This window comes from Microcaecilia unicolor, chromosome 4 (assembly GCF_901765095.1).
Source record: "Microcaecilia unicolor chromosome 4, aMicUni1.1, whole genome shotgun sequence".
Taxonomy (NCBI): Eukaryota; Metazoa; Chordata; class Amphibia; order Gymnophiona; family Siphonopidae; genus Microcaecilia; species Microcaecilia unicolor.
The window spans coordinates 306324289-306349671 of record NC_044034.1 but is presented as its reverse complement, the minus strand read 5'-3'; the positions used below and the strand labels follow the sequence as shown (position 1 = coordinate 306349671).

At 41.7% G+C, this 25383-nt stretch overlaps 1 protein-coding gene across 1 annotated transcript in view; it reads left to right on the top strand.

Moving 5' to 3' along the window:
• SFRP1 (secreted frizzled related protein 1) overlaps positions 1–25383 on the top strand; it is a 127579-nt gene that overhangs the window by 13759 nt on the left and 88437 nt on the right. The window contains 1 exon segment of the mRNA XM_030201811.1: positions 20590–20667. Within this exon segment, the coding sequence (XP_030057671.1) occupies positions 20590–20667 (78 nt within the window).

Sequence of the window (25383 nt, the reverse complement as noted above, 5' to 3'; positions counted from 1 at the left end):
GAACCTGTTGTATTCTCTGTTACATACATTCAGTTGGAGACACGCCTATAACCCACCCATGCTCTGCCCATATATATACCCCTGCCATTTACATGCCATAGCTCTTGGGCATGACCTTATAGAATGACACCTAGTTCACTTGTGCATGTTCTTGCCAATTTTGACACCTCTGACTGTGTAAGTGATGCAAAAGGGTTGGCACCAAGTTAGAGAATTGCTGTGTATGACTTTGAGTCATTTAATTTCTGTGTAGTTAGTTACGATGTAACTGCTTTAAGACAGAGAGGAGAAAAGTTTCAGAGTAGTGTAAATGCTTATGATGCATTATATTACATTACACATATGCATACATACTATGCCATACTTTGTATTGTTATTTGATTTAGTCTTACTGAACACTGCCTTGAGTGAATTCCTTCAAAAAGGCAGTAAATAAATCCTAATAAATAAAATACATGGAAAAACAATGCAAATAATAATAAAGCATTTTTTTCACGAGCTTTCCCTTTCGCAATCTAGAAAAGCAGTGACTGCAGTGTTATCCTTGAGAAGGAGGAGCTCATCCGTTGTCCTTGCTTCACAGCTGGCTCATCTTCCAGCACCACCTATTTTTGACATGTTTGAAAGAAAACTGAAATACAATAAGAAAGGGATTGAAAAATCCAGAGGTTGGGCTGAGATCTAGGTTTGGGGCAAAAGAAATACAATAAAGGGCTGCAAGCTAATTTGCTAACAGAATTTTAAAATTGTGCTTCTATAAAGGGGCATAGCCACAGGTGAGCCTGGATGGGCCCAGGCCCACCTAGTTTTGTCCGAGGCCTACCCAGCAGTGGTGCAACTCAGTGATGCACGATCCGGCAACCCTCACTCTCTTCCCTCCCCCTCCTGAGGTCCAACAGCTCTCTCCCTTCCTTCCACTTTCACTCCCTCCCATGGGTCCCTCATCTCTGCGTTTTCCTCCCCCTCCCCCCCCCCCACTGCAGTGCTTCCACTACTACATTATTGACACCACCTAGCAGTGATTCACACAGGCCGGTTCTGGGGCATTCATTTTGTCACATCCCAGTGCCAAAAGTGTAATGGTGGAAGAACCACAGTGTGGGTTAGAGGCTGACTGAAACTGCTTTTTTCAGTTTCAGCCGAAACCGAAACAGCAGTGGAGACTTATCACCTCGTTTCAGTGGAAGGCAAAACGGAAACTGAAAACTAAAGTAAGTTTGAATGTGAACTAGCAAGACCCACTGGGGATTGTCAGAGCTTACAGTCAGCAGCCCTTTGCTAAACCCACATATGATTATTACCCTCAGTACCAGGAACTGCAAGCACAGGCAGATAAATAGAAGTGCCATTTTAACAAGGTCTTCTCAACAAGTCTGGCACATTTAGGTTCCCAAGTCAATGCAGATGTAGTTAAATATCTCCTGAGACAGGAACTTTGTGAAAACATGTGAGATCAGCTTTTTATGCTTACCCAAATTGTGCACAAGTAACAAGAGAAAGTAGCATTGAGGTGTTTCCCATTTTATATTTATTTAAAAGAACTGATTAAGGACAAGCATGATATAGATTCTTAATAAAATAAGGTAAAAGAGTCCAGACACTGGTCTACACTGTGGACATTATTCCAGCCTGATGCACAATCCTGAATAAAAAAGCACATGATGTCAATGAATGAGGGACTATATGCTCTGAAAAATTACAATCAATAGCAATACATTTCTTAAATTATTTTTTAATCAACTTATCAACTAGAAACACATCCAAATCAACATGAACATTTCTAAATCTGCACTACACAAGCTGCAAAGTACTTAAATACAAATCAACCTATGCATCCGGTTTCTCCTACATAAGTACACAACTGTGGAATGCATTACTAAAAACCTTGAAAACGACGTTCGATCACCTAACTTCTGGAAATCACTAAAAATTAACCTGTTTAAAAAGGCATATCCTACCGATCCAATTTAGGTGCCTAATCTCTGCAACACAACAAAACTAAAAGTACTTGAGCGTGCTGTTCACCGCCGCTGCCTTGATTTTCTCTCCTCACATGCTATTCTTGACCTACTACAATCTGGTTTTCGCCCTCTCCACTCAACCGAAACTGCGCTTACTAAAGTCTCCAATGACCTATTACTGGCTAAATCCAGAGGTCAATATTCCATCCTCATTCTTCTTGATCTTTCCGCTGCTTTTGACACTGTCGATCACAGCATACTTCTCGATACCCTGTCCTCACTTGGATTCCAGGGCTCTGTCCTTTCCTGGTTCTCTTCCTACCTCTCCCTCCGCACCTTTAGTGTTCACTCTGGTGGATCCTCTTCTACTTCTATCCCTCTGCCTGTCGGCGTACCTCAGGGTTCTGTTCTTGGTCCCCTCCTCTTTTCTATCTACACTTCTTCCCTTGGTTCATTAATCTCATCCCATGGCTTTTCCTACCATCTCTATGCTGATGACTCCCAAATCTACCTTTCTACCCCTGATATCTCACCTTGCATCCAAACCAAAGTTTCAGCGTGCTTGTCTGACATTGCTGTTTGGATGTCTCAACGCCACCTGAAATTAAATATGACCAAAACCAAGCTTCTCATTTTCCCCCCCAAACCCACCTCCCCACTCCCCCCGTTTTCTATTTCTGTTGATGGCTCTCTCATTCTCCCTGTCTCCTCAGCTCGAAACCTTGGGGTCATCTTTGACTCTTCTCTCTCCTTCTCTGCTCATATCCAGCAGATTGCCAAAACCTGTCGTTTCTTTCTTTCTTTACAACATCCGTAAAATCTGCGCCTTTCTTTCTGAGCACTCTACCAAAACCCTCATCCACACCCTTGTCACCTCTCGTTTAGACTACTGCAATCTGCTTCTTGCTGGCCTCCCACTTAGTCACCTCTCCCCTCTCCAGTCGGTTCAAAACTCTGCTGCCCGTCTCGTCTTCCGCCAGGGTCGCTTTACTCATACTACCCTCTCCTCAAGACCCTTCACTGGCTCCCTATCCGTTTTCGCATCCTGTTCAAACTTCTTCTACTAACCTATAAATGTACTCACTCTGCTGCGCCCCAGTATCTTTCCACACTCGTCCTTCCCTACACCCCTTCCCGTGCACTCCGCTCCATGGATAAATCCTTCTTATCTGTTCCCTTCTCCACTACTGCCAACTCCAGACTTCACGCCTTCTGTCTCGCTGCACCCTAGGCCTGGAATAAACTTCCTGAGCCCCTACGTCTTGCCCCATCCTTGGCCACCTTTAAATCTAGACTGAAAGCCCACCTCTTTAACATTGCTTTTGACTCGTAACCACTTGTAACCACTCGCCTCCACCTACCCTCCTCTCTTCCTTCCCGTTCACATTAATTGATTTGATTTGCTTACTTTATTTTTTGTCTATTAGATTGTAAGCTCTTTGAGCAGGGACTGTCTTTCTTCTATGTTTGTGCAGCGCTGCGTACGCCTTGTAGCGCTATAGAAATGCTAAATAGTAGTAGTAGTAGTACATAATGGACATAACTCAACTCTTCCGTTGTACGATTCCCTATTGTGGCTGTGCTACATGAACTTTATCTTACCACAACATCACCTTGTATTTGTTCACTGGAGTCTGCAAACGCCCTCAGGTACTATGTAAGCCACATTGAGCCTGCAAACAGGTGGGAAAATGTGGGATACAAATATAACAAATAAAATATATAAATGTAATTTCATAGTAATATTATTTCACTACTAACACTATAAGCTGACCAGTACTTGTGCTTAAAAAACAATCACTGCAGGTTCATTTCTCATAAAAACGAGTTTTTGCACACCACAAGTTTGATTAAAATGCTGCACCTTCATCACACCCAACAGAGCCTGGAAATTCTTTAGAATCACCCAAATAGTATCCAAGCCAGAATATATCTAATAATTTAAATAATGAAAGACCATATTTTACCTCCAAGCAAAATAGCCTCTGAGTCTGCACACATGGACTTCAGCTAATGAAAACTGAAACTAAAAACCACTGTGGTTTTATAATGGCTGACTTGCACCATATTGGAGAGACAGCTGATGTCATATCTCCACAGAGAGACTAATTCCTAAGGAGTTCATCATCCCAAATTTATAGACTTAAATTCCTGCTAAACTTTTGCATCAAAAGCATTTATTGGGAGCACTCTATTTGCCATATAAACTACTATTTAGATCATAACTGCATCACTTGCAATCGCTTTACAAAAAAAAAAAAATTAAAAAGAATGCAAAGAGTAGCTCCCGCCCCCAACCCCTCCCTGCCATTCCAAGACTACCTTACAATTCCTTGTAGTCTAGCGGTGTAATCAGGGCAGGAGTGATGTCCAGTCACTCTTGCCCATGTCAGCTGTATTCTTAAATTGGCTGCTGTGACCTCTTGCGGCAGTCTCATGAGATTACCACTAGAGGTAGTGTCTTTATAAGAGAGGATTTTATAAGGCACCATTAATAAAATCAACTTGAGCATTTAAGGGTCATTTTACTAAGCCGTAGCGCACCCTTATGCAGTCTTTCCCAGGGCTGGTGGGGGGTGGGAGGCAAGATTCCCTAGGCCCGGGCCTCCATGAAGGGCCCAGCGCCAGAAAGTTCTCCTCCCTTGGTTTGTCTCTCTCCTGCTCCTGTGTGTCAGAACTCGTGTGATTACGATACCTGGGTCACAGCACACAGGAGCAAGAGAGTGACACACCAAGGGAGAAGCAGGTACAGGAAGGTAAGGGGGGAAGAGGGCGGTGGGGAGGGGAGGGGAGGGGAGGGGAGCTGTGGCAGCCCTGCCCTGGGCCTGGCTGTGTCTCTTGGTGGCTCTGGTCTTTCCCATATGGTTAGGCCATTTTTTCCGCAGCTGTGAAAAAGGGCTATTTTCCATTTTTTCCTACTGTTAACATTAGCCTGCGTCCATTCATTTATTTATTTGTTGCATTTGTATCCCACATTTTCCCACCTATTTGCAGGCTCAATGTGGCTTACATTGTTCCGTCATGGCGATCGCCATTTCCAGAGTGAGAGATACAAGTGGTTTTACATTAAGGATCATGATTGCGATAGTAGATTAAGCAGTCAAGTATAAAGAGTTCATATTTGGAATTGGAGATAGAGTGGTATTGCGTTAGAGTTCTTTCGTGGTAGGATAGACCTTGATAGTTGAATATAGAGAAAATTAGCATGGGAGCACTTATCACCAGTTAACCATGAACTAACCAGCTAGCATACAATAATATAGATACAGTAACTGGTTAGCACAGGAACACCCACTGTCTACCCTGACACACACCCTCAAAAAAATTAAGAAAAAATAATTATCTGCATGAAACGCATGCAAATGACACAGTAACACAGAGCACATTACCATGTCCTGTGTTAGGCCATTTTTGCTGCATTAGGAGTGTGTGATTGCTTAATGCAGCTTAGCAAAAAGGTCCCTTCATTTTAGAATTTAAACTTAACTTAGACTCCTTCTTGAACTAATGATGCACAATTAAAGTTCATAAAACAGTGGTAGTCTTAGAGGTGTGCACTGTGCACATTAATTGAAGCCAAGAATCCATCCAAACTGGTCTACCATGGAAAGAGCAGTATTTGCCTTACCCAAACTGAATCAGATCATATAAATCTGGGCCATTCATAAGCCAGTCATGCTCTCCATATGTATTTAAGATTTAGCTCACACGTTTTCTTTTTTCATCGTTACATTCAGTTACAGCAGTTGTTTCTCCGTCCCCAGAGAGAAGAGCTTTTAGCCCCTGTTCAGACACCAGCTGCGTGCAGTTCTACAAAAGATTTACAAAGCCTGCAAGTATTTTGTAAACATAGCCAACCTGTGTAAAGCTAGATTTTTTTTCCCCTTTTTAGAAAATAAACACATGCATTCAACTGTCAGATTTGAGTGAGGAAGACGCTAGTTCTGATTATCTGTGTAACTTTGGTTCAAATATTTGCTAGATTGGAATCTGTTTGCTATCCAGACTGGAGGCAGTTACCTGATCCTGACTTGGGGGTGGGGACCCATCTTGACCTTAGTATACAATTTTCACCATGCAATAAGTGAGTGGAAATAAGTTAAATAAGTGACTTTTTAAAAGTCTATCAACCTGATTAGGCATAGATTTGGAAGCTATAAAGCAACCACACAAGTCATCTGAAATGACATTTTAAAAATCTAGGACCTGTGATCCCTTTAATCGCATTTTGTATTTAGACAGAATAGCTTGTTCCTTCCTGATCTGAGATGGCCTCAGCAGTCACAGTAAGAATTTAAACATTGCCTGCTTACGTTTCCTTGCATGTCTGCATCTCCTTGATTTTGCAAAGCTCAGATGCCTGACAGGTTGTGGAAGGGCTGTGCACCAAGATCTGTGCAAATAGTTTGGCCGCACAGGGCGAAAATATGGAGGGGCTCAAAAAATTTCTCCCAGCCCACTGTCTCCTCTCTTTGGTGGTGGAAAAGTGGGCAGGGCAAGGGGGTGCCAGTGGGTGAGTCGCACAGGGTACAGCTATAGCTCTGTATGGCCCTGGATTGCAAACAAAATTATGTTGAACCTGGAGCTAGTTCCTATTGCCTACATTTTGCTGTGCCTACATTTTGCTGTGTTCTTGAGCTTGTTCCTTGGAATCTGCACCCACCACGTTTAAGAGCTTCTAGCTAAGCCTGGAAAATCTTCAGAAAATTGGTGGGAAGTCTGATTTTGATCACTGAAAACAGGACTGCTAGTTTCTTTCTGGACAGCCAGTTAACTTGACTGTTCAGTCAAAGTGAAATGAAGAAAAAGTGTGTCATTAAGTCCCACTTGCCACAAGCTGGACTCTTTGTCTACCGTGAGCAATGGTTGCCGTTCCTAGCATATGACCCCCTGATTATGCAGGTCTGATCAAAGTTTTGCATTAACAAGGAATGCAAGTTTAATGAGAGAAGCTTGAAGGGGATGGACAGTAGCCAAGAGATCTACATTAAAATTGGTTGAGTCACTGTGTGTGCCATTACTTTTAACAGAACACAGCACGCGTTTACAATTACAGACAAAAAGGGCCATAATATGATTGTGTGCTTGGTCTATTAAACAAAGTGATAATTTGAAAATAATTGGTGTCTTATCCCTTTCAAAAGCAAAAACCATGAAATATGAGATTTTGGAGAAGAATATTTTGTTGAGAAATAGTTAAAGCTTGTGTTATCCTATTAAATGTTTAGACCTTATGAGGTGCTTCTGTATGACTAGCATTTGTAGGCTTGTCTAAACTTCTAATTACTGCTAGAAGAGAAATGGATTTCAAAGTTCAAGCTGTGTTCTCTCAGATTTCGTCCATCACTTGGTCTTATCACCTAATTATTTTATGTCAAAGGAAGCCAAGAATGAACTGATCAGGTTTTTTTTTAACAGTGTGATTGTTTTTCTACCTGACATTCATAAATAAGTACAATTCCCCCCCCCCCCCCCCCCGATATTCAGCTATTCAACTGTCTCCTGGCCAGTTAAATAGCACTTAACCAGCTATCCACAAATATTCAGCGGGAGATAGCCAGTTATCTCCCACTGAATGTTTCCGGTCAGCGCTTAGCAGCTAACTGGTTATATTGCACAATATAACAGCTAACTGCTAATATTCAGCGCGTTGCCAGCTAAGTTTGGCGGCCAAATCGGACCACCAAAATAGCAGGCCTATCTTTGGCTAGTTTAAATTTAACCAAATAGTGCTGAATATTGGCTTGACCAGTTGTTTAAACCGGCCATAAATAAACCAGATAGTCAATGCAAGTCACCGTAAGCAGCCCGACATTGACTACCCGGTCTCATTGCCAATCGCGGAAGTTAGCCGGGCTGCCTCCCATGGTTTGAATATCAGCTCCAAAAGATGCATTTTGAAAGTCAGCAGCCTAAAGACTGTCAACATGAATTCTAAATTTGCAGTTCACCAGAGACTTCACTCCAACACACAAACTCCCAAACTGCCTCCACTGCATTTAAATCTATCTCATGAATATTCATTGTGGATATACTGAAATCCTGACTGGCTGGGGTGCCTTGAGAACCCGGTTTGGGAACCACTGGGGCTCTTCTTTGGCAGCTCTCTGCTCTGAAGCACATGCAGCTCATTCAGAATATCACTATCAAACCCTTATAGAACACCCAGAAATTGAATCATGCCTTGCCACTTCTGGCTGATTTTCACTGGTTTCTAGTCAAATACAGTATTAAGTTTAAGACTCTATTGCTAATATCAGAAAACCTCTGGAAAATCACTCCAGGTAATGATGCTGACCTGCTCTCCTCTTAAATCCTTCTTGATGTCTGAGGGTCCCTCATGCAAAGCTGCGGTAAGCATTAACACATGCTTACAGCAGCAAATAAAGGACTTACTGAGGAGTGAACTGAAGCATCCTGTGGTAATTTTGGGATGTGTATGTGCTAGCTACATGCTGGAAAATAAAATTTATTTTTTTGGAGTGGGAGTGTGTCTGGGGGTGGTGAGTGGGCATCTTCTGTGCCCAGAAAGGGTATATTTTTTTTTACTAAGGTGCACTGAGAAATGAGCTGTGCTATTGTAGATGCGTGTTTTGGGTGTGCGCAGATCCATTTTTCAGCGCGCCTGTAAAAAACACCTTTTTGAAAATTTTTGCCAAAAATGGCTGTGCGGCAAAATAAAAATTGGCACGCGTCCATTTTGGGTCTGAGACCTTACCGCCACCCATTGACTTAGCGGTAAGGTCTCACGTGGTAATCATCTACGTGCACAGAATGACAATTACTGCACGGTTTCCGCTATTTTCTTAAATGCGTAGAGAACGCAGTAGCTCCAAATTGATACGTGTTGAGCGTGCATAGGTGCCTGCTTAGTTTAGTAAAAGGGCTCCTTAGAGTCTACTCGTCATCGTGCTTTTTTTGCTGCCCCTTTTAAAACATTCAAATCAAAGACCTGGCTTTTTGCTAAAGCTTTTACCGCAGATTGATTTGATGGCAAACCACTACTGCCTTTTCCTTCTACTCTCTAATCCTTCCACTTTCCGTACTCCTCTGTATCTCTGTTCTATCCACTTTGCTGTCAAATTTTATAACTCCTTTCCTTTATCCTAACAGTTGTTTTATTATATTGTAAACTGCCAAGAGCTACCAGTTAGTCTTGGCGGTATAGCAGATTCTAATAAACCATACACCATAACTACCACAGCTGCATTGCCACCCACTAACTGATTAGCGCATGCTAAGCGTGTGAGCACTTACCGCCTACACAGTGGGTGGAAGTAAGGGCTCATGCTAATCTGTTTTAATAGTTATGCACTAATAGCAAAATTAGCATGTGCCCATTAATAAAAAAAAAAAAAAAAATAGGAAATTCAGCCATTTTACCTCAGTGGTAAAAATGGCTACTACGCAGGAAAGACCCAGGTAAGGGCATGCTAAGGCCATTTTTTACCACTTTTTTTAAAAGGGCCCCTGAGTTTGTCTCAGCTGAATGTTTAGACTATTTTCCACTGCCCTCTTCCCAGGAGCTACCTGGATCTTACATATCATTCTGCATTCTGTTATGAAGCTCTGCTACTGTGGAACTACATTACCTGTCCGCGAGGTCTGACTGAACCTACTGTGTGTACAGATCCAGGCTCAAAACCTGGCTATTCACATGAACATCTGGCTAGTTTCTCTGTTTTCTGTTTCCTAATCTTAACATTATTTCTCCCTATAATTTACATCAGTGTCTTCTCCATTTAATCATCGTTTCCTTCTTGCCTTTCTTATTTCAGCCACTAACCTGTGTCTTCTGCTGTACTGCATGACCCCTTATTTAAATATAAACCACCTTGTGGCAGCATATTAAATGATTAAATTAAAGATGTGAAAACTTGACTCATTTTTCAGTTAATATAATTTTATATGAAAGAATCCTTTCAGGACCCTCAGTAGACACCCATGTGCTCCTGGTTTCAGGACCATAACATCTTAGTGTAGAGAGGAGGTGTGTACCATTCTGCTACAGCATCCCCTGCTGGGATCTGCAGCAGCCTAATTCTTTATGAGGCAAATACCCCTCCTCCTGTGAACAGTATTTCTGTGATTGTCCGCTGACAGCCATAGTGTTTGTGTTTTGGGCTCAACTTTTGGCCTAGTTATTCTGTGTTCAATGTGAAGCCTCCCTTTAATTTTAAGTTATTGTCATAATATGAAGTGCATATAAAATCAGAGGTTTTACCTAACCCTCTGCATGTCTACAGAAGCAAAGAGTGAACCGAGGAGTTTAAGCCACAAGCTCAAGGAAAAGAGAGCAAGAAGCACCAACTAGGAGCTTAACTACAGCAGAAGGTGTTATGGGGAAAACATTGTCTTGTGGAGCAAATCTGTTTGGAAGAAGATCTCACAGAAGAGGGGAAAGCCCTTGCATATCTCAGGAGAACTGAATTAGTTGCTCAGCTGTCAGGAAGCCCCTATCCTAGAGAACTGTCAGTCAGTAAAAAGGACTGCATTTGCAGATACAGGAGTTGTATGATGTGTGAGTATCTAATGTTCACTCTAATGCTGAGCCTTAAAGGGAAATTTCATTCCCCTTTAGAGAACCTATCCACTTGGAGAAGACTGTGCATGTGATGCGTGAAAGATAGGAGGGAACTGGAAGAAAACTAATGTTCTGAGTGTCCTTCATAGTGAGAACTGCAAGATGGACTACCCTTAGACAAGACCAACCTTACATGTATTTATTTTATTGGGATTTATTAACTGCCTTAATGAAGAGATGTACAGCAAGTACAGTTTAATATAAAACTTACAATTTTGTTAACAGCATAACAGCAAAATAACCAAGAATAAACAAATACAATAAATAAGGTAAACTTGAAAACAGTAAATTGAAACCTAATAATAGAACTACCGTGAAAGTATCAAAAATGTACACATTTATAACAGCACTGGAATTCAAATACCAGAGATATAATACAATATTAGCATAATACTAATGATACACCTAATAAGCATGCATTAGAACATTCAACTAACAGATATGATGCTATAGATTTTCTACAATACGGCTTACCATATAGTTGAAGGACCAAGAACAGATATATAGATGGGGACACGTTGTGACAATGCAATTTGATCTGTCATCACTTTTTAACCTAGTTGATCATGATAGTATAATGAATGTACTTGATGAAAAATTGGTATTTCTGGTAAAGTACTGAACTGGTTCTGAGGTTTTCTATCTAGGGTTTATAAGGTAAAAATGAGCAATGCTATTTTAGATTGTTGGGTTATTCCTTCTGGAGTGCCCCAAGATCATCACTTTCACCAATTCTTTTTAATGTGCTTATTCTTTATCTTGGGTTTGTTTTAGAGGAGGCTGGGTTTTTGACATATATATGCAGACAACATTACTGTATTAGTCTCAATTCAAATATCCTTTGAGGCTACGAAGGAATGGTATGCAGCTAATGTGATTGGATGTTGCAACTTTGCTTGAAATTAAATAATGACAAAACAAAGTTTATAGTAATGAGCAGAAATGTTATTTCATATTGTGACAACTCTTAAGCTAAATAATGTAGAGTACGCATTATCATCATTTAGAGTTCTGGAAATAATGACTGACCAAACACTTATTAGATGTACAAATTAATCATACTGTTAGAAAATATTTTTTGTTAATAAGAAAACTGTGTAGAATTTGCAAATATTTTGATATTGCACACTAAAGCAGCATATGTGATTTCTGGGACTAATTACTTTTTTATTGATAAATGTTTTTCCTTTTTTAAAAGATGTACATATTCACATAAAGTTACCATATTTGCTGCAACAAAAAAGAGCACACAAAATAAAATGCAGCCTTCTCTCGGACCCGTTCCATTCCTGTGGAAACTGAAAGTTGCATAAGGGGGGGAAAGATGGGTCAGAGAGAAGGCTCTGGAGCAGGCTGCAGGCAGAGAAACCAATTTTTAAGGTAGATGGGGGATTGAGAGGGGGAGAGGGAGAGATACTGAATTGTGTGGGTAGGGGGACACACAGGGAGAGATCCCTCTGGATGGAGGAGAACACAGCAGCAGCTAAGAAATACAGGGAGGGGGAAATGCCCTCTCCCATCATACAACCCATGGGCCCCTAGGAGCATGGGCCCTGTCACCCATTTAAGGCTGCCCCTGACTGAATGACTATAAATGAACATTAGTATTATTAGTACTGTTTAGTTACTACATAGTAATATGGATATAGATTTTAAGGCTGTAAGAAATTGACTTTGTGGAAAGAAGCTGAAGGCTATCAATGTCTGATATCTGGTCCTGTAAATTTTGGTCTGAACTCTGCATGAATTAGGGGAGGGAGTTTGGTTGTCCCTGACCCACTTTTCAGTCCTTTTCTGGCCCTTGTGTGTGCGTGTGTGTGTTTATGCATGCAGAGCTTAGGGACGGGCATGTGGGTACATTGGAACTCATTCCATGAATGCCGAGCTGTATTTTTCATTCTCTAAAAACTTTTTCTCAAATGGTAGCGTTTCTCTCTGCTAATGACTCGCTGCTTTATCTCACAATATTTGTGTGGTCTCTTTGAAAAGACTACTATGTTTGAGATGAAATTGTGGAAGATATTCTTAGTTTTCTAGCACTCTTAGAGGCCAAGGTAAAGTATTATGGGCTGGCTGGATACAGTAAGCTTGACCCTCAATTATTCTATATTCCAATTTCTCATTGTGAGCTGTAGACATAACAATTTTCTACTTTAATTAAATAAAGCCAAAGGTAGTTTAAAATTTACCTTTTTTCCCTGGCACATTTAACAAATGTGTCATGACATATTATTATATTTAACATTCTTGGATTTCTTTTATTGCCAATTTGCATTCTGTGTTGAAAATAAAATAAAAACAATTGTAAGCACGGCTCTGGTAGTATAGAGGGCCAAGGACCACTAGCCACATGTATCATATACTTCACATTTGCCTGTGTGTTAATTCAGAACTTTATTAGGATGAGATTTGGTGGGTGGTGGGGATTATTGAAATGGGTCGGTCACTATGGGGCACTTTTACTAAGGCACGGTAGCCCTAATGTGGGCCTACTGCATACTAAAAGGGCACTACCTTGGGACATGCTGAGACATCCCATGGTAGTTTTCTGTTTAGTGTGCGCTAATCCTGCCCATGGGCGGAGAATAGGAATGCCTGTACTAGAGAATGACATGGGGACAGGGACAGATTCTGCGGGGACGGGGACAGATCCCACAGGGACGGGGCAGGGATGAGAACAGAGCTTGTGAGGACAGGGACAAACTTAGTCCCCATGTCACTTTCTACTTTGAAGCCTGTTAATGAACTGGACTGTTATTTATGTTTGCTTGATGCAGATGACAATATTTTTATTAAACAAGCAAACGTGCTGGTCACAGCTAGCAAAATTTGCATGGGGGATCCTGTACCTCCTGCTACCAGCACATCTTCTAAGAAGACATCTATTGCAGGAGGGACCGTGGAAGACAGGAGAGCTAGACTGAATCCTGAGATTGTTAATGACTTCTTATTCATCCACAGGTTAAAAAATCATAACAGTGCTTCATAAGGCATATTTCTCCCCTCTAGGGCATATAGAACAGGTTGTATTTTGTAACCCTGGACATGTTGACAGGGTGGATTAGGATTTCTTGGGGTAGTAGAAGTCAGCTATTGTTGGGGTTGGAAGGGTAGAGGGTAGTGGGAGGGTTTATTATAGCTGCTCATTGTTATTATTGTTTTCTATTTGTAATTGATACAGAACAGTTGCACAGCATATTGTTCCTTTTTATACTTTAATAAAAAGATTTAAATATGAAATCATAAACATTTGAGGCTTTTGCAGACGACAACAGAGCCCACGGGGATGGGGTGGGGATGGAGGTAGGGACTGTGGGGATGGGGCGGAGATGGAGATGGGGCCTGAGGGACGGGGTGGGGATGAAGACAGGGCCTGCGTGGATGGGATGGAGATGGAGACAGAACCCACGGGGATGGGGACAAATTTTATTCCCGTGTCATTCTCTAGTCTGTACTAACTGGGTAGCATAAGCACATTATTGCACGCTACCAGATTAGCATAGGAGTAGCATGGGGAGCCCTTACCACCTCCTAAATAGGTGGTGGTCAAGGCTCCTGTGGTAATGGCCACACACTAATGGGGAAATTAGTGTTTGGCCATTACAAAAAAGTATGGCAAGGCGGCCATTTTACTGCAGTGCTAAATTGGCCACAGTGTGTGGAAAATCCACGAGCTGACACCAGTGCTTGCCACTTTGTAGCGCGGCCTGGTATAAGACCCTTAAAATCGCTACTTGATTAAGATATCCAAAATAAGTGTTAATAGATATTTTTGCATCAAACAATTCAATTATTTTACATATCAGACAACCCTGAAACCTACACCTATTGGGAGCTCTTGAGAAACCACTGCATTACAGAAAGCAAAATGTAGGCAGTAAGGAGCTAATTCTATAATTTGGCACCTCAAATTAGTTGCCACAGTGGGGCACAATGAGCGCCAGTTCTATATTGGCACTAAACATGCCCAATATGTTCTAGAGTACTAATAAGCTTACTTTGTTGTGCCAGAAGTTAGATGCAATCACTTACTCCAGGTCATGGCTGGTATAAGTGGACATGTCTAAGTGCAACACAATGCAAAAAAACTAGAAGAACAGGTCTTCGCAAAAAAACCACAGAAAAACAAAAAATAGCGAAGATGACTCACAAAAACAGAAAAAAATATATGAACAAAATAGTGCAAATAAATAAATAAATAATAATCAAGATGTAAAAATAATCACAAAATATATATTTAAACATATAAATACATTAAAAAGACGACACTTGGTTGTAAAAATTAACAAATGAGCTTTATTAGTCATAAAATAGCAGGGAGAAAAAGACTCGACACAGCTGTGTTTCGGCCATACAGGCCTGCGTCAGGAGTCTTCTCACCATATGCAGATAATTTATTCTATCCAAATGATGGAGAAATGTGTAAATCTCTTTTAAATATCGTAGAGCTAAATCATGCCCGAAGCAAAGTAGAGCGGGGATGATCGGAGTGGTGTCTCATCTCATAGAATGCAAACCATGTCTAAGTACACCATGCAATGCATGCAACTGATAGTATTTTATGTATAGGCTAGATTCTATATATGACGCCTGAAAAATCCACATGGAAAAAAATTATACCTAGATGTAGTCTCTAAAGGACGCCTAAATTTTATACAATAGTCTTAAATTCCAGCACAGTATATAGAATATGTTGAGAGGCTCGCTGTGTGACCAGATTTGGTTGCATCCATTTAGGCCATGTTTTACTTGGTGTAAATCCCGACGTATAACTTGGGTGCAGATCGGGTGTATTCTATAATAATGTGCATAGATTTTAGAAATGCCCATGTCCCGTCTATGGCCATGCCCCCTTTTCAACTATGAGACTTAAAATTTAGGCACACCACATTATAGAATATACTTAGCGAGTTATGCACGTAAATCTCAATGCCAATTAGTGCTGATAATTGCTTGTTAACATCCAATTAACAGCGCTGATTAGCTAGTTAACTGATTAAGTTATTTGCATTGTTATAGAATATGCTTCGGTTTCCGCACGGATTTTCAGGCGCCGTATATAGAATCTGGGGGTATGCTCATTGCTTGATACCATGCCTGTGTGTACGCCCTCTTGTAGTTATATGCCATAGCTCTTCCGCTCTACTTTATAGAATAATGCGTAGTGTATTTTGGTGCATATCTGCCAATTAGGGTGGCATTTACATGTGCAAGGCTTACATAACTGCATATGCTTATTGATAGATTTGCCTCATAAATGGTGAAGTGAAAATGTAGAAGAAAGCTGTTTTAAAGACATGTGCATAACTTTGTAGTCCATGGGGTCGAGACTGTGATTCAGTATGTTTATATTAGCGTGCAAGTCTTTTCAGATCTTTGTCAGTGTTTCTTGGGGGCAGAGACTCTGCTTATTTATTTAGATTTTGCTCACACCTTTTTCAGTAGTAGCTCAAGGTGAGTTACATTCAGGTACACTGGGTATTTCTCTGTCCCCGGAAGGCTCACAATCTAATTTTGTACCTGAGACAATGGAGGGTTAAGTGACTTGCCCAAGGTCACAAGGAGTAGTACTGGCCACCTCTGGATATCAAGATGGGTGCTCTAACCACTAGGCTACTTTTCCACTGTGCACTTTTTGACCTTAAGCAGTCACAGCTCTTTTGTGTAACTGACTCCATTATCTTTTATGGCCCTGTGCACAAAGTGCTATAACTGATTGTTACCTGAGCGTGGTCAGGTGGTACCCATCAGATTAACTCCTGTGTTAAAATGTACCAACAGTGGAGAGTTCAGATGATACATTTAATGAGAATGGACATGCTGGAAATAGCAAAGTTAGACAGCAAAAAGAGGGCAGCAATTTGAGCAGAGGTGGTCCCCATTTTGGCAGACTTTAACGCCAGCGGCAAGGGGTTATCTGTTAAACATATAAAGATGTTGGTGGGAGGAGGGAAGAAAGACATTTGTGCTAAGCAGGTTCCGGGAGGGTTAGAGAGGGACTATGTGAGTGGCATAACTTGGAAGAATCACGATTTAATTGGGTGGGGGGGGGGGGGGGAGGGTGGAGAAGACAAATAGAATATAAGTAACATGGAGATGGTGTATCATGTTAGTAAACCTTGGTTCGGTAAACTGTTATGTTGACAATGTAAGATTGTATTATTGCAAAGTGTGCCAATAAACATGATTGATACATAAAAAGGCAGGGAGGGGGAGGGGGAGGGGTGGGTTGTGGGGGATAAAAAGAAAAAACGATTTGATGTTTGGAAATGACTGACAGTTGTCTGTTGTATTAGTAATATTATTTGCTGAATACTGTAAATGTATGTTTTATCTACTACGTCAATAAATAGATTTAAAGATAAAATGTACCAACCAAAGCTGTACCATTGGGTATGAACTGAGGAAAATAGATAGAAAATCTGCAGCAATAATTAAAACATTCTATTAATCAATCCAGCAAAAAGTGAAATACCAGGGTATCCTATGTGATGAATATGGATTGCAAATACTTTTTGACTCCCATTGCATATCCCTACGATTATTCTTTGCTCAAAAAAGGTGGTATAGAAATGTGTTAAAATAAATAAGTGTAATGTAATTGTAAACTCATAGTAAAAGATTTGTGAACAAATGGAAATGACTCAGCTCATTTTTATGGACAATGTATATGGTATACAGTTAAAACACACTCTATTCTTAAACCGATTTGTAGAGAAATTGAAGTCAATGCAACTTGATCTGTACTCATTTTGATTTCTATGGTCTGTATCAAAGACCAAAAACATATTAATTTTAGCTTAATCTATCAGGTATAAACTTCTTATTCCTTTTTCAGGGTATATCCACTTCCTGTCTATAACACATCATAGCAAATGCCATTTGGTCTTACAAAAATCAAAGCGAGACCATTTGATGTCTGATGCATCTACTTCTTAGCTCTTATTACAGTTGTGAACAGTTGAAAGAGAAGACAAGGGGAGGGAGAGTTATAAAAATAAATAAATGAAAAATGCCAACCTTGTGGGCATTGTAGCCTAGTGGTTAGTGCAGTGGACTTTGATCCTGGGAAGCTGAGTTCAATTCTCACTGCAGCTCCTTGAGACTCTGGGCAACAAGTCACTTAACCCTCCATTGCCCCTGGTACAAAAATAAGTACCTGAATATATGTAAACTGCTTTGAATGTAGTTGCAAAAACCTCAGAAAGGCAGTATATCAAGTCTCATTTCCCTTTCCCTCCAACAAAAAGACAGTAGTAGAGAGCAAAAAGAAAAGAGACAATAAGAGAGAGCAATAAGATCTTAGAAGGCAATCAGAGAGTGGTGATGAAACAGGCATACATGATGGAAGAATGTAGTTAGTAGCCTGGCACTTGCAGGGTGTTGATTTTCATTTTTTATTCTATGCGTGTTGTTCCAGAAGCAGACTGCCTCCTGCCCCTATTTTGATGTTAAATCTTAAAACAGTTTCCTGGAAATGGTTGAGTAAGTGGTACAATGTTTCATGCTTGGAAGTATAGAGAGAGAATCCATGGGATCAGGGCCGCCGAGAGCCGGAGCCGGGCCTGGGACAAGGCCGCCCCCGTCCCCCCCACCCGAGGTCGCTGCCCATCCGAGATCGCCGGGCCCCCCCGCTGCCCACCCACCCGAGGTCGCCGGGCCCCCTCCACCCGCTATCGGGCTGGGCCCTCGAAACTAACCTTAAGCCTCCTTTCACTTCGCAGCAAGCAGCGGCAGGGCAGACCTCTCCTCCTTCCTTCCGTGCCCCACCCTCGCGGACGCTATGTCAGGCGAGGGTGGGACATGGAAGGAAGGAGTGGCCTGACCTGCTGCTGCTTGCTGCGAAGTGAAAGGAGGCTTAAGGTTAGTTCTGGGAGTGACGGAGGGTGGGCCAGGCGGCGACGGCGACAGGCCCCCCTGGAGGCCTGGGCCCCCGGGACTTTTGTCCCCCCTGTCCCCCCCCCCCTTGGTGGCCCTGCATGGGATTCCTCATAACTAGAAACTAGGGTGTCCTGTCCCCATTTCCTGTGTTGTTTCTGGAAATATATATAATTTTTGTGTTTGCTTCCATGTGTGCTCTTTCAAAAAGACTGCACACTTTTTCAAAAAAGCACACACTCTCAAAAGTGTACATTATTTGCAAAAAGTGTGCACTATTCTTGAAGACTATGCACACTTTGCCGATAGTGCAAACATGGGCACACTAGCCCCCTAATTCTGTAAAAGTCCCCAAAACTTGAGTGTGCAAATTTGGGTGCACGCCCAATTTACTTGTGCAATTTAATTAAAAAAAAAACAATTAGTGCCAATAATTGGCTTTTTAGCAAGTAATTATTGGCACTAATTAAATTTAATTGAACATTATGTGCATAAATTTAGGCATGGAATCCACACCTACATTTTATGTGCAATTTGAAAAAGGGGGCACAGAAGTGGAAGGGTTATGGGAACATTTCTAAAATTAACGCACGTTGTTATAGAATAACAGGGATGTGCTACTAATGTAGGCGCATACATTTGTACCACATTTCAGTTGGTACAAATGGCTGGGTCTAAAGCATGATTCCCAGGCATAAGTGCTATTCTATAAACCACGCCTAACTGCGCTTTTTTTGGCACCATATATAGAATCTAGCCCTATGTGTGAAGGTCCGTGCATGCCCTTACCATCAGCAATGAGTGGCTACGCTTTGTGAATGATGCATATGCTTTGGAAGGAATTCAATAAATGGTGCCAAAAGTTTGGTGCTGAAAAACTTGGGTGCTATAAAGGGAGTGGGCCCTTTATATAATAACGTGTGGTGTGGATCCTCTGCGTAACTTTTGGGCCCAGGTCTAAATTCTGGCACCCAACTTAGGCGTGCTTTGGGCAAATTCCACACGCAAGTTTTTGAAATACCTCCAACTCACCCTTGGCCACGCCCCCTTTTCAGATTCCCACAATTTAAATTAAGCACTGTGCTTTATAGAATAGCGCACTGCGCAAATTAAGACTGCCAATTATCAATAATTGGTTGTTAGCACCCAATTATTGATGTTTCCAAGGTCATTAGTCAATTTATTTGTGCACTTTTCTGATGCACACACAACGTTGGGTGTGGAAATTTGGGAGAGAGAAATGGAATCTGCGGGGGCTGTGTGCTCTTTTGAAAGAGGGCACACTATTGACGGCACACGATAAAACAGAATTTTGTAGGGCTTTTTCTGCGCATGTTTGTTTGCCAATGATATGAAATAACATGGTCCTGGTAACTGAAGAGTAGCCTAATGATTAGTGCAGTGGCCTGAGTACCAGAGGAACTGGGCTCAATTCCTACTGTGCCTACTTGTGACTCTGGGCAAGCCACTTAATGCTCCATTGCCCCAGGTACAAAATAAATACCTGTATATAATATGTAAACTGCTTTGATTGTATCCCCAGAAAGGTGGTATATCAAATCCCAGTCTCTTTAACGTATATTATCATACATAAAATCTATAAAATTATTTCTTTTTAATTCACCTCAAAAAATGTTTTATATGTACTCAGAAAATAACTCGATTCTCAAATGAATTTTATCAATTGTAAGGCACCCTTGTTTCCTATCATCATATATGAGCTTCAAATTCCAATACGCTTTAACAGTTCTTTATATTTGAAAGATGTACTTATCTGAAGTTGCTGATACCACAAATTCATCATGTGCTTTTTTTTCTTATGTGTAATTTTAAGTAGTAAAATTCCAAACTCCAGCGAGAGAGCAAAGGTGCTCCTAAAATCAGTTCTCAGTTACTCAGGGGGGTGCTTTGTGATTTTAATCCCCCTGAAGAACCCATTTTAACAAAGAAACCTTGTTGAGGCTTATGGATTTTATGTATGAGCACCTTTGCTATCTTGCTGGGGAAAAATATATTTTAGATCATTGGTACACTTCTCAGTGGTTTAGGTAAAATGTCTGATTTAATCCAAACCAACATATGCATCCTCAATTGAGAAAGGATCTATAAATCTTTTTTGTACTTTCTCCCTTTTTAAAAACTGACTTATCTTTCCCTTCTTGCCAGGAACAGCTGTGTGTCCCCCATGTGACAATGAGATGAACTCCGATTTAATCATCGAGCACCTTTGTGCCAGTGAATTCGGTAAGGAAACACTCTGGCTCCTCACATGCTTTTTGAGTAGCAGTTACATGATCCAACAAAAACATGGCTTCCATGAATTTGACTCTGAAGACTGTGACACCTTTAATGATAACAATAATATTGTGATAATGATACCAGATATGTACATATGGTTTATATTCTAAGGCTCTGTTTACAAAGCCACGCTAGTGACTGGCAGTGTGGAACTGCTGACACAACCCATTCACTTTGAATGGGTTGTGTTGGCAAAGGCACATGGCAGCTGCTAGCATGACTTTTTAAACAAGGGGGTAAGTGAGGGGCCCTTTTACTAAGGCGCACCAAGAAATGACCTGCACTGGTGTAGGCATGTGTACTGGACGTACACAGGTCCATTTTTCAGAGCACCTGCAAAAAAAGGTCTTTTTTTTTTGCCAAAACCGGATGTGCGGCAAGATAAAAATCAGTACACATCTATTTTGGGCCTGAAACCTTGCTGCCACCCATCGACTTAGCAGTAAGGTCTCATGCGTTAACTGGGCGGTAATCGTCAGCGTGCATACACTGCCGATTACCGCCCGGTTAGCAACACACGGTAGAAAATAGAAATTATTTTCTGCTGCACTGTTTTGTCAAAATTAGAATTACCACCCAGGGCACATGGTAGCCGGGTCGTAGTTGTAATTTGACGCATGTTGTCCACACATAGGTGCCTGCGTGCCTTAGTAAAAGGAACAATGAGTGCCTTAGATAATGAGCAACAACATGTTTTGATGAAGCTCACATGGATCTTGCCAGGTAGTTCTGGGATCTTGCGAGATACTTGTGACCTGGATTGGCCACTGTTGGAAACAAGATATGGGCTTGATGGACCTTCAGTCTGTCCCAGTGTGGCAATGCTTAGGTTCTTATTATATTATGAGTGAAGGAAGGGTGATTTGTGTCCTGATTTTCCTGAGTTTTGACCTGTTGCTATAACTATTAGGTTACTCCTTTGTCAATGGAGAGCTTAATGGGGGTAATTTTTATAAGAAAGCACATATTTTTAGGCTGAAAGTATGCACCTAACCAGGGGTTATTTTATTCATTAATGCTCATATGTAGTAACACGCATAAATGACTTCTCATAAAATCATGGCTAATGTAAAGTACGCATGTAGCTCGATGGCATGCACTTTGATGGTGGGAGTGCGTTTGGGCAGAGTTTGGATGGTGTGTACAAATATGCATGTAAATGATAAAGTACTAGAAATTATCTAGGTGCAGGCATTTGCTGCAGTAAATGATCGTGCCTTAAATTAAGGTATGTTTTTGGCCACTTGCTCTAATATTTTATAAAGAAACTAGTAGAAAAGGCCTGTTTCAGGCACAAATGAAACGGGCGCTAGCAAGGTTTTCCTCGGAGTGTGTATGTTTGAGAGAGTGTGTGTGAGAGTGACTGTGTGTGAGAGAGAGAGAGAGAGAGAGAGAGAGTGAATTTGCGAGTGTGTGTGTGTGTGTGACAGAGTGAATGAGAATGTGTGCGAGTGTGTGTCTGAGAGAGAGTGTGTGTGCCTGGGGTCCCTCCCACCCAGTTCCAGTGCCCCCCCTTCCTCCGTGTTCCAGGGTCGTCCCCCCTTCCTCCGTGTTCCAGGGTCGTTGTCCCCTTCCTCCGTTTTCCAGGGTCGTCGTCGTCTGTCCCTCCCTCCCTCCAGGTTCCAGGGTCTTCCCCCCCTTTTTAAAATCCTTATAGGCGCCTACATGGTTTGTACAGGTGGTGCATTCCCCCCTCCTCCCCTCTTGTCCCCTCCTCCGAATTCCAGACCCCCTCCGAGTTCCAGACCCCCCTCCCCCTCCCAGTTCCAGACCCCCCCTCCCTCCCTCCATCCGAATTCCAGACCCCCCTCCGAGTTCCAGACCCCTCCCTCCCGCTGTCTGAGTTCCAGACCCATCTCCCTGTCTCCCTCCCTCCGATTTGCAGACCCCACCTCCCTGCCTTCCTCCCTCCGATTAGCAGACCCCCCTCCCTCTGATTTCCAGACCCCCCCTCGGAGTTCCTGACCCCTGGACCCTCCTGTCGCAACCCTTCCGAGCCCCCCTTCCCGCCGCCATACCTCCCCCGCCGCCATCGTGTACCTGTGCTGGCGAGGGACCCCAATCCCCGCCAGCCGAAGTCCTTTTCTCGGCTGTGGAGCGTGGAGTCGTGGAGGAATGATAAAGTTGGAATCAGTTTGTGCTCATGTGTCTGACGTTTGACGCACGCACACAAACTGATTCCTACTTGATCATGTCCAGGGACATCAGCTGGGGCTTTGGAGCCCAGCGAAGAAAGTTACAGACACAGGCAGCCAGGTTCATACTAGTGAGTATTATTGTATAAGAAGTGGGCACCTGCTTTTCATTATAAACTAGGCTTTAAATGGGCCTCTTAAATAGCATGTTCAGTAGGTGCCCTGTTAGAAATGTACTTTCCTACTACTACTACTAATCATTTCTATAGTACTACTAGACATACGCAGCACTGTACATATTATAAGCAAGTACTTTCTCTGTCCCTAGAGGGCTCAGAATCTAAGGGCCCTATTTACTAAGGTGCGCTAACATTTTTAGTGCATGCTAAAAATTAGCTTGTGCTAACGCTAGAGACACCCATGTGTCTCTAGTGTTAGCGCATGCTAAAATCACTAGCACGCCTATAGCGCAGCTTAGTAAACAGGGCCCTAAGATTTTGTACCTGTTTACTAAGCCACGTTACAGGCGCGTTAGCGTTTTTAATGCACGTTAACCATGTACGCGTGTTAACCGTTTATGCACCTACAATATCCTTATAGGCGCCTACATGGTTAGCGCACACGCTAATTGAAGGCACGTTAAAAACACTAACGCGCCTTAGTAAACAGGGCCCCAAGTGACTTGCCCAAAGTCACATGTGGTCACTTTCCACATGTCCGTCTTTGTGCCTGTAACGTCTATAAAGCTCATGTTGTACAATACTCTTTTTTTTTCATTCTCATTTTGACTGAATAAAGGTTTCTGATCTTCTTTTATTAGCAAGAAATTTGTGCACACTTCAATATGCATATAAGGAGAAGTAGCAGTGTAAACACCTCATCACAGCCCTGGATGTAACAAATATTTTCAGTATCATTTTTTTCTTATATATCTCATTTCCCTAAAATGCTACACAGACAGATTCTGCAAATACTCTTGCCCAATTACAGCTGGTTTTCATTTTGTTTACTTTTTTTTTTGAGAAGGTTAGAAAACAAAGTTAAATCATTCAGTAAAATTTAGCCTGGAAACTAGGGCTGGGGTGAGACAGCAGAGCTATTCCTCTAACAGAGCAGGGACTGTCTCATATGTATGTAATAGTAGTAGAATTTATGGAGATGTAAGGGACCTTCTCCCTTCCCCTCCCCCCACACACATAAACAAACCCCACAAAAACAAGGTCATGGATTTAAGAAATGAAGGTTTAACAGGAGTCCATGAGGGGATAACCCCTGGGTGCACCAGAGTAAGATTTATGAACTTCTTCTTACAGATTTAGGGAAGATGGTTTTAATTTGTATTCTTTTGTTTCCGAGAAGTTACACTATTTTGCTAAAACAAAAAAAAAAAACCCCAAACATATTAATTTGTTGGAAATGATTTAAATATGGCCTGACTGACAACTGAAAAGATTTGTCTATTCATTATGTCTGGCACCAGGAAGAAAATTCCTTCTAAGGATGCAACCGTATACCTCACAAATACTAGAAGCATATAAACCTAGAAGTCATTGCAGGAGTTAATGATCAGGTGCATAGAGAGTCTGCAGAAAAATGCAGTGTTCATCATGGTGGTATACTGAGAGGGTGATACTCTCAAAGGAAGATCATTGCCTTCCTACCTGCATGAGGGCAGGATTAACTCTTTTGTAGGCCCTAGGCAAACAATCACGTTGGTCCACCCATTTTAAAATGAAATGCATTCTAAAAATTCCACAAATAGAGCCCTGCGTCATTCTGACTGCAGAGGAAACCAGCAGAGGAGAAAGTAGCAGGTAAGCAGCTCTGTTCAGTGACTACTCCTACCAGCTGGAGGACAATGCTTAGGGGGTGGTGTTAATAGATAAACCTATGTGAGCAGCAGTGGCCTCCCCAAACATCTAGGTCCTAATTTGCCTATGCTTTAATCCTGCCCTGAACCACATTGTTCATCTCTGTAGACTTTTTGGTCTTACCTTCACAAATCTCATTAAACAACTGAAATTCAGAGATATCTCATTTGGTCAGTGACTCTGGATAAGAAGTTTGGTGTATTCCAAAGATCACAACGAAAGCATCAGTCAATCAAATGCCTTCATCACCTTTTTGCTTAAACTTTCACAAGTGGGTCTCCTTGATGACTCAGATGCATGAAGGAATACATTTTTTGGTTTGTCTTGGCTGTTTGCCATCCCCTTGCTCCTTGTGTATAGTGGGACATGTAATGCCAGTTGTAAATAGAAGAAGGACTACAAATGCCACAGTGCAGTAGGATGGAAATCCAAAGAACCAAGACTGATCAACTGTCTTGCTCCAGAAATGTTCTGGCATCACATCTCCAGCTGGAGGAATTCCTTTTAGGTTAAATCATTTTTATTGATGACATACAGTAAAAGGCAAACCAATATCTAGTAAACTTCCATAAAACAAAGGTCATCAAACAGATTTTTGAAAGAATTGTTCCCCCCAAACCACCCCTCCCCCTCCTCCCACCCTTCCCTAAAATACA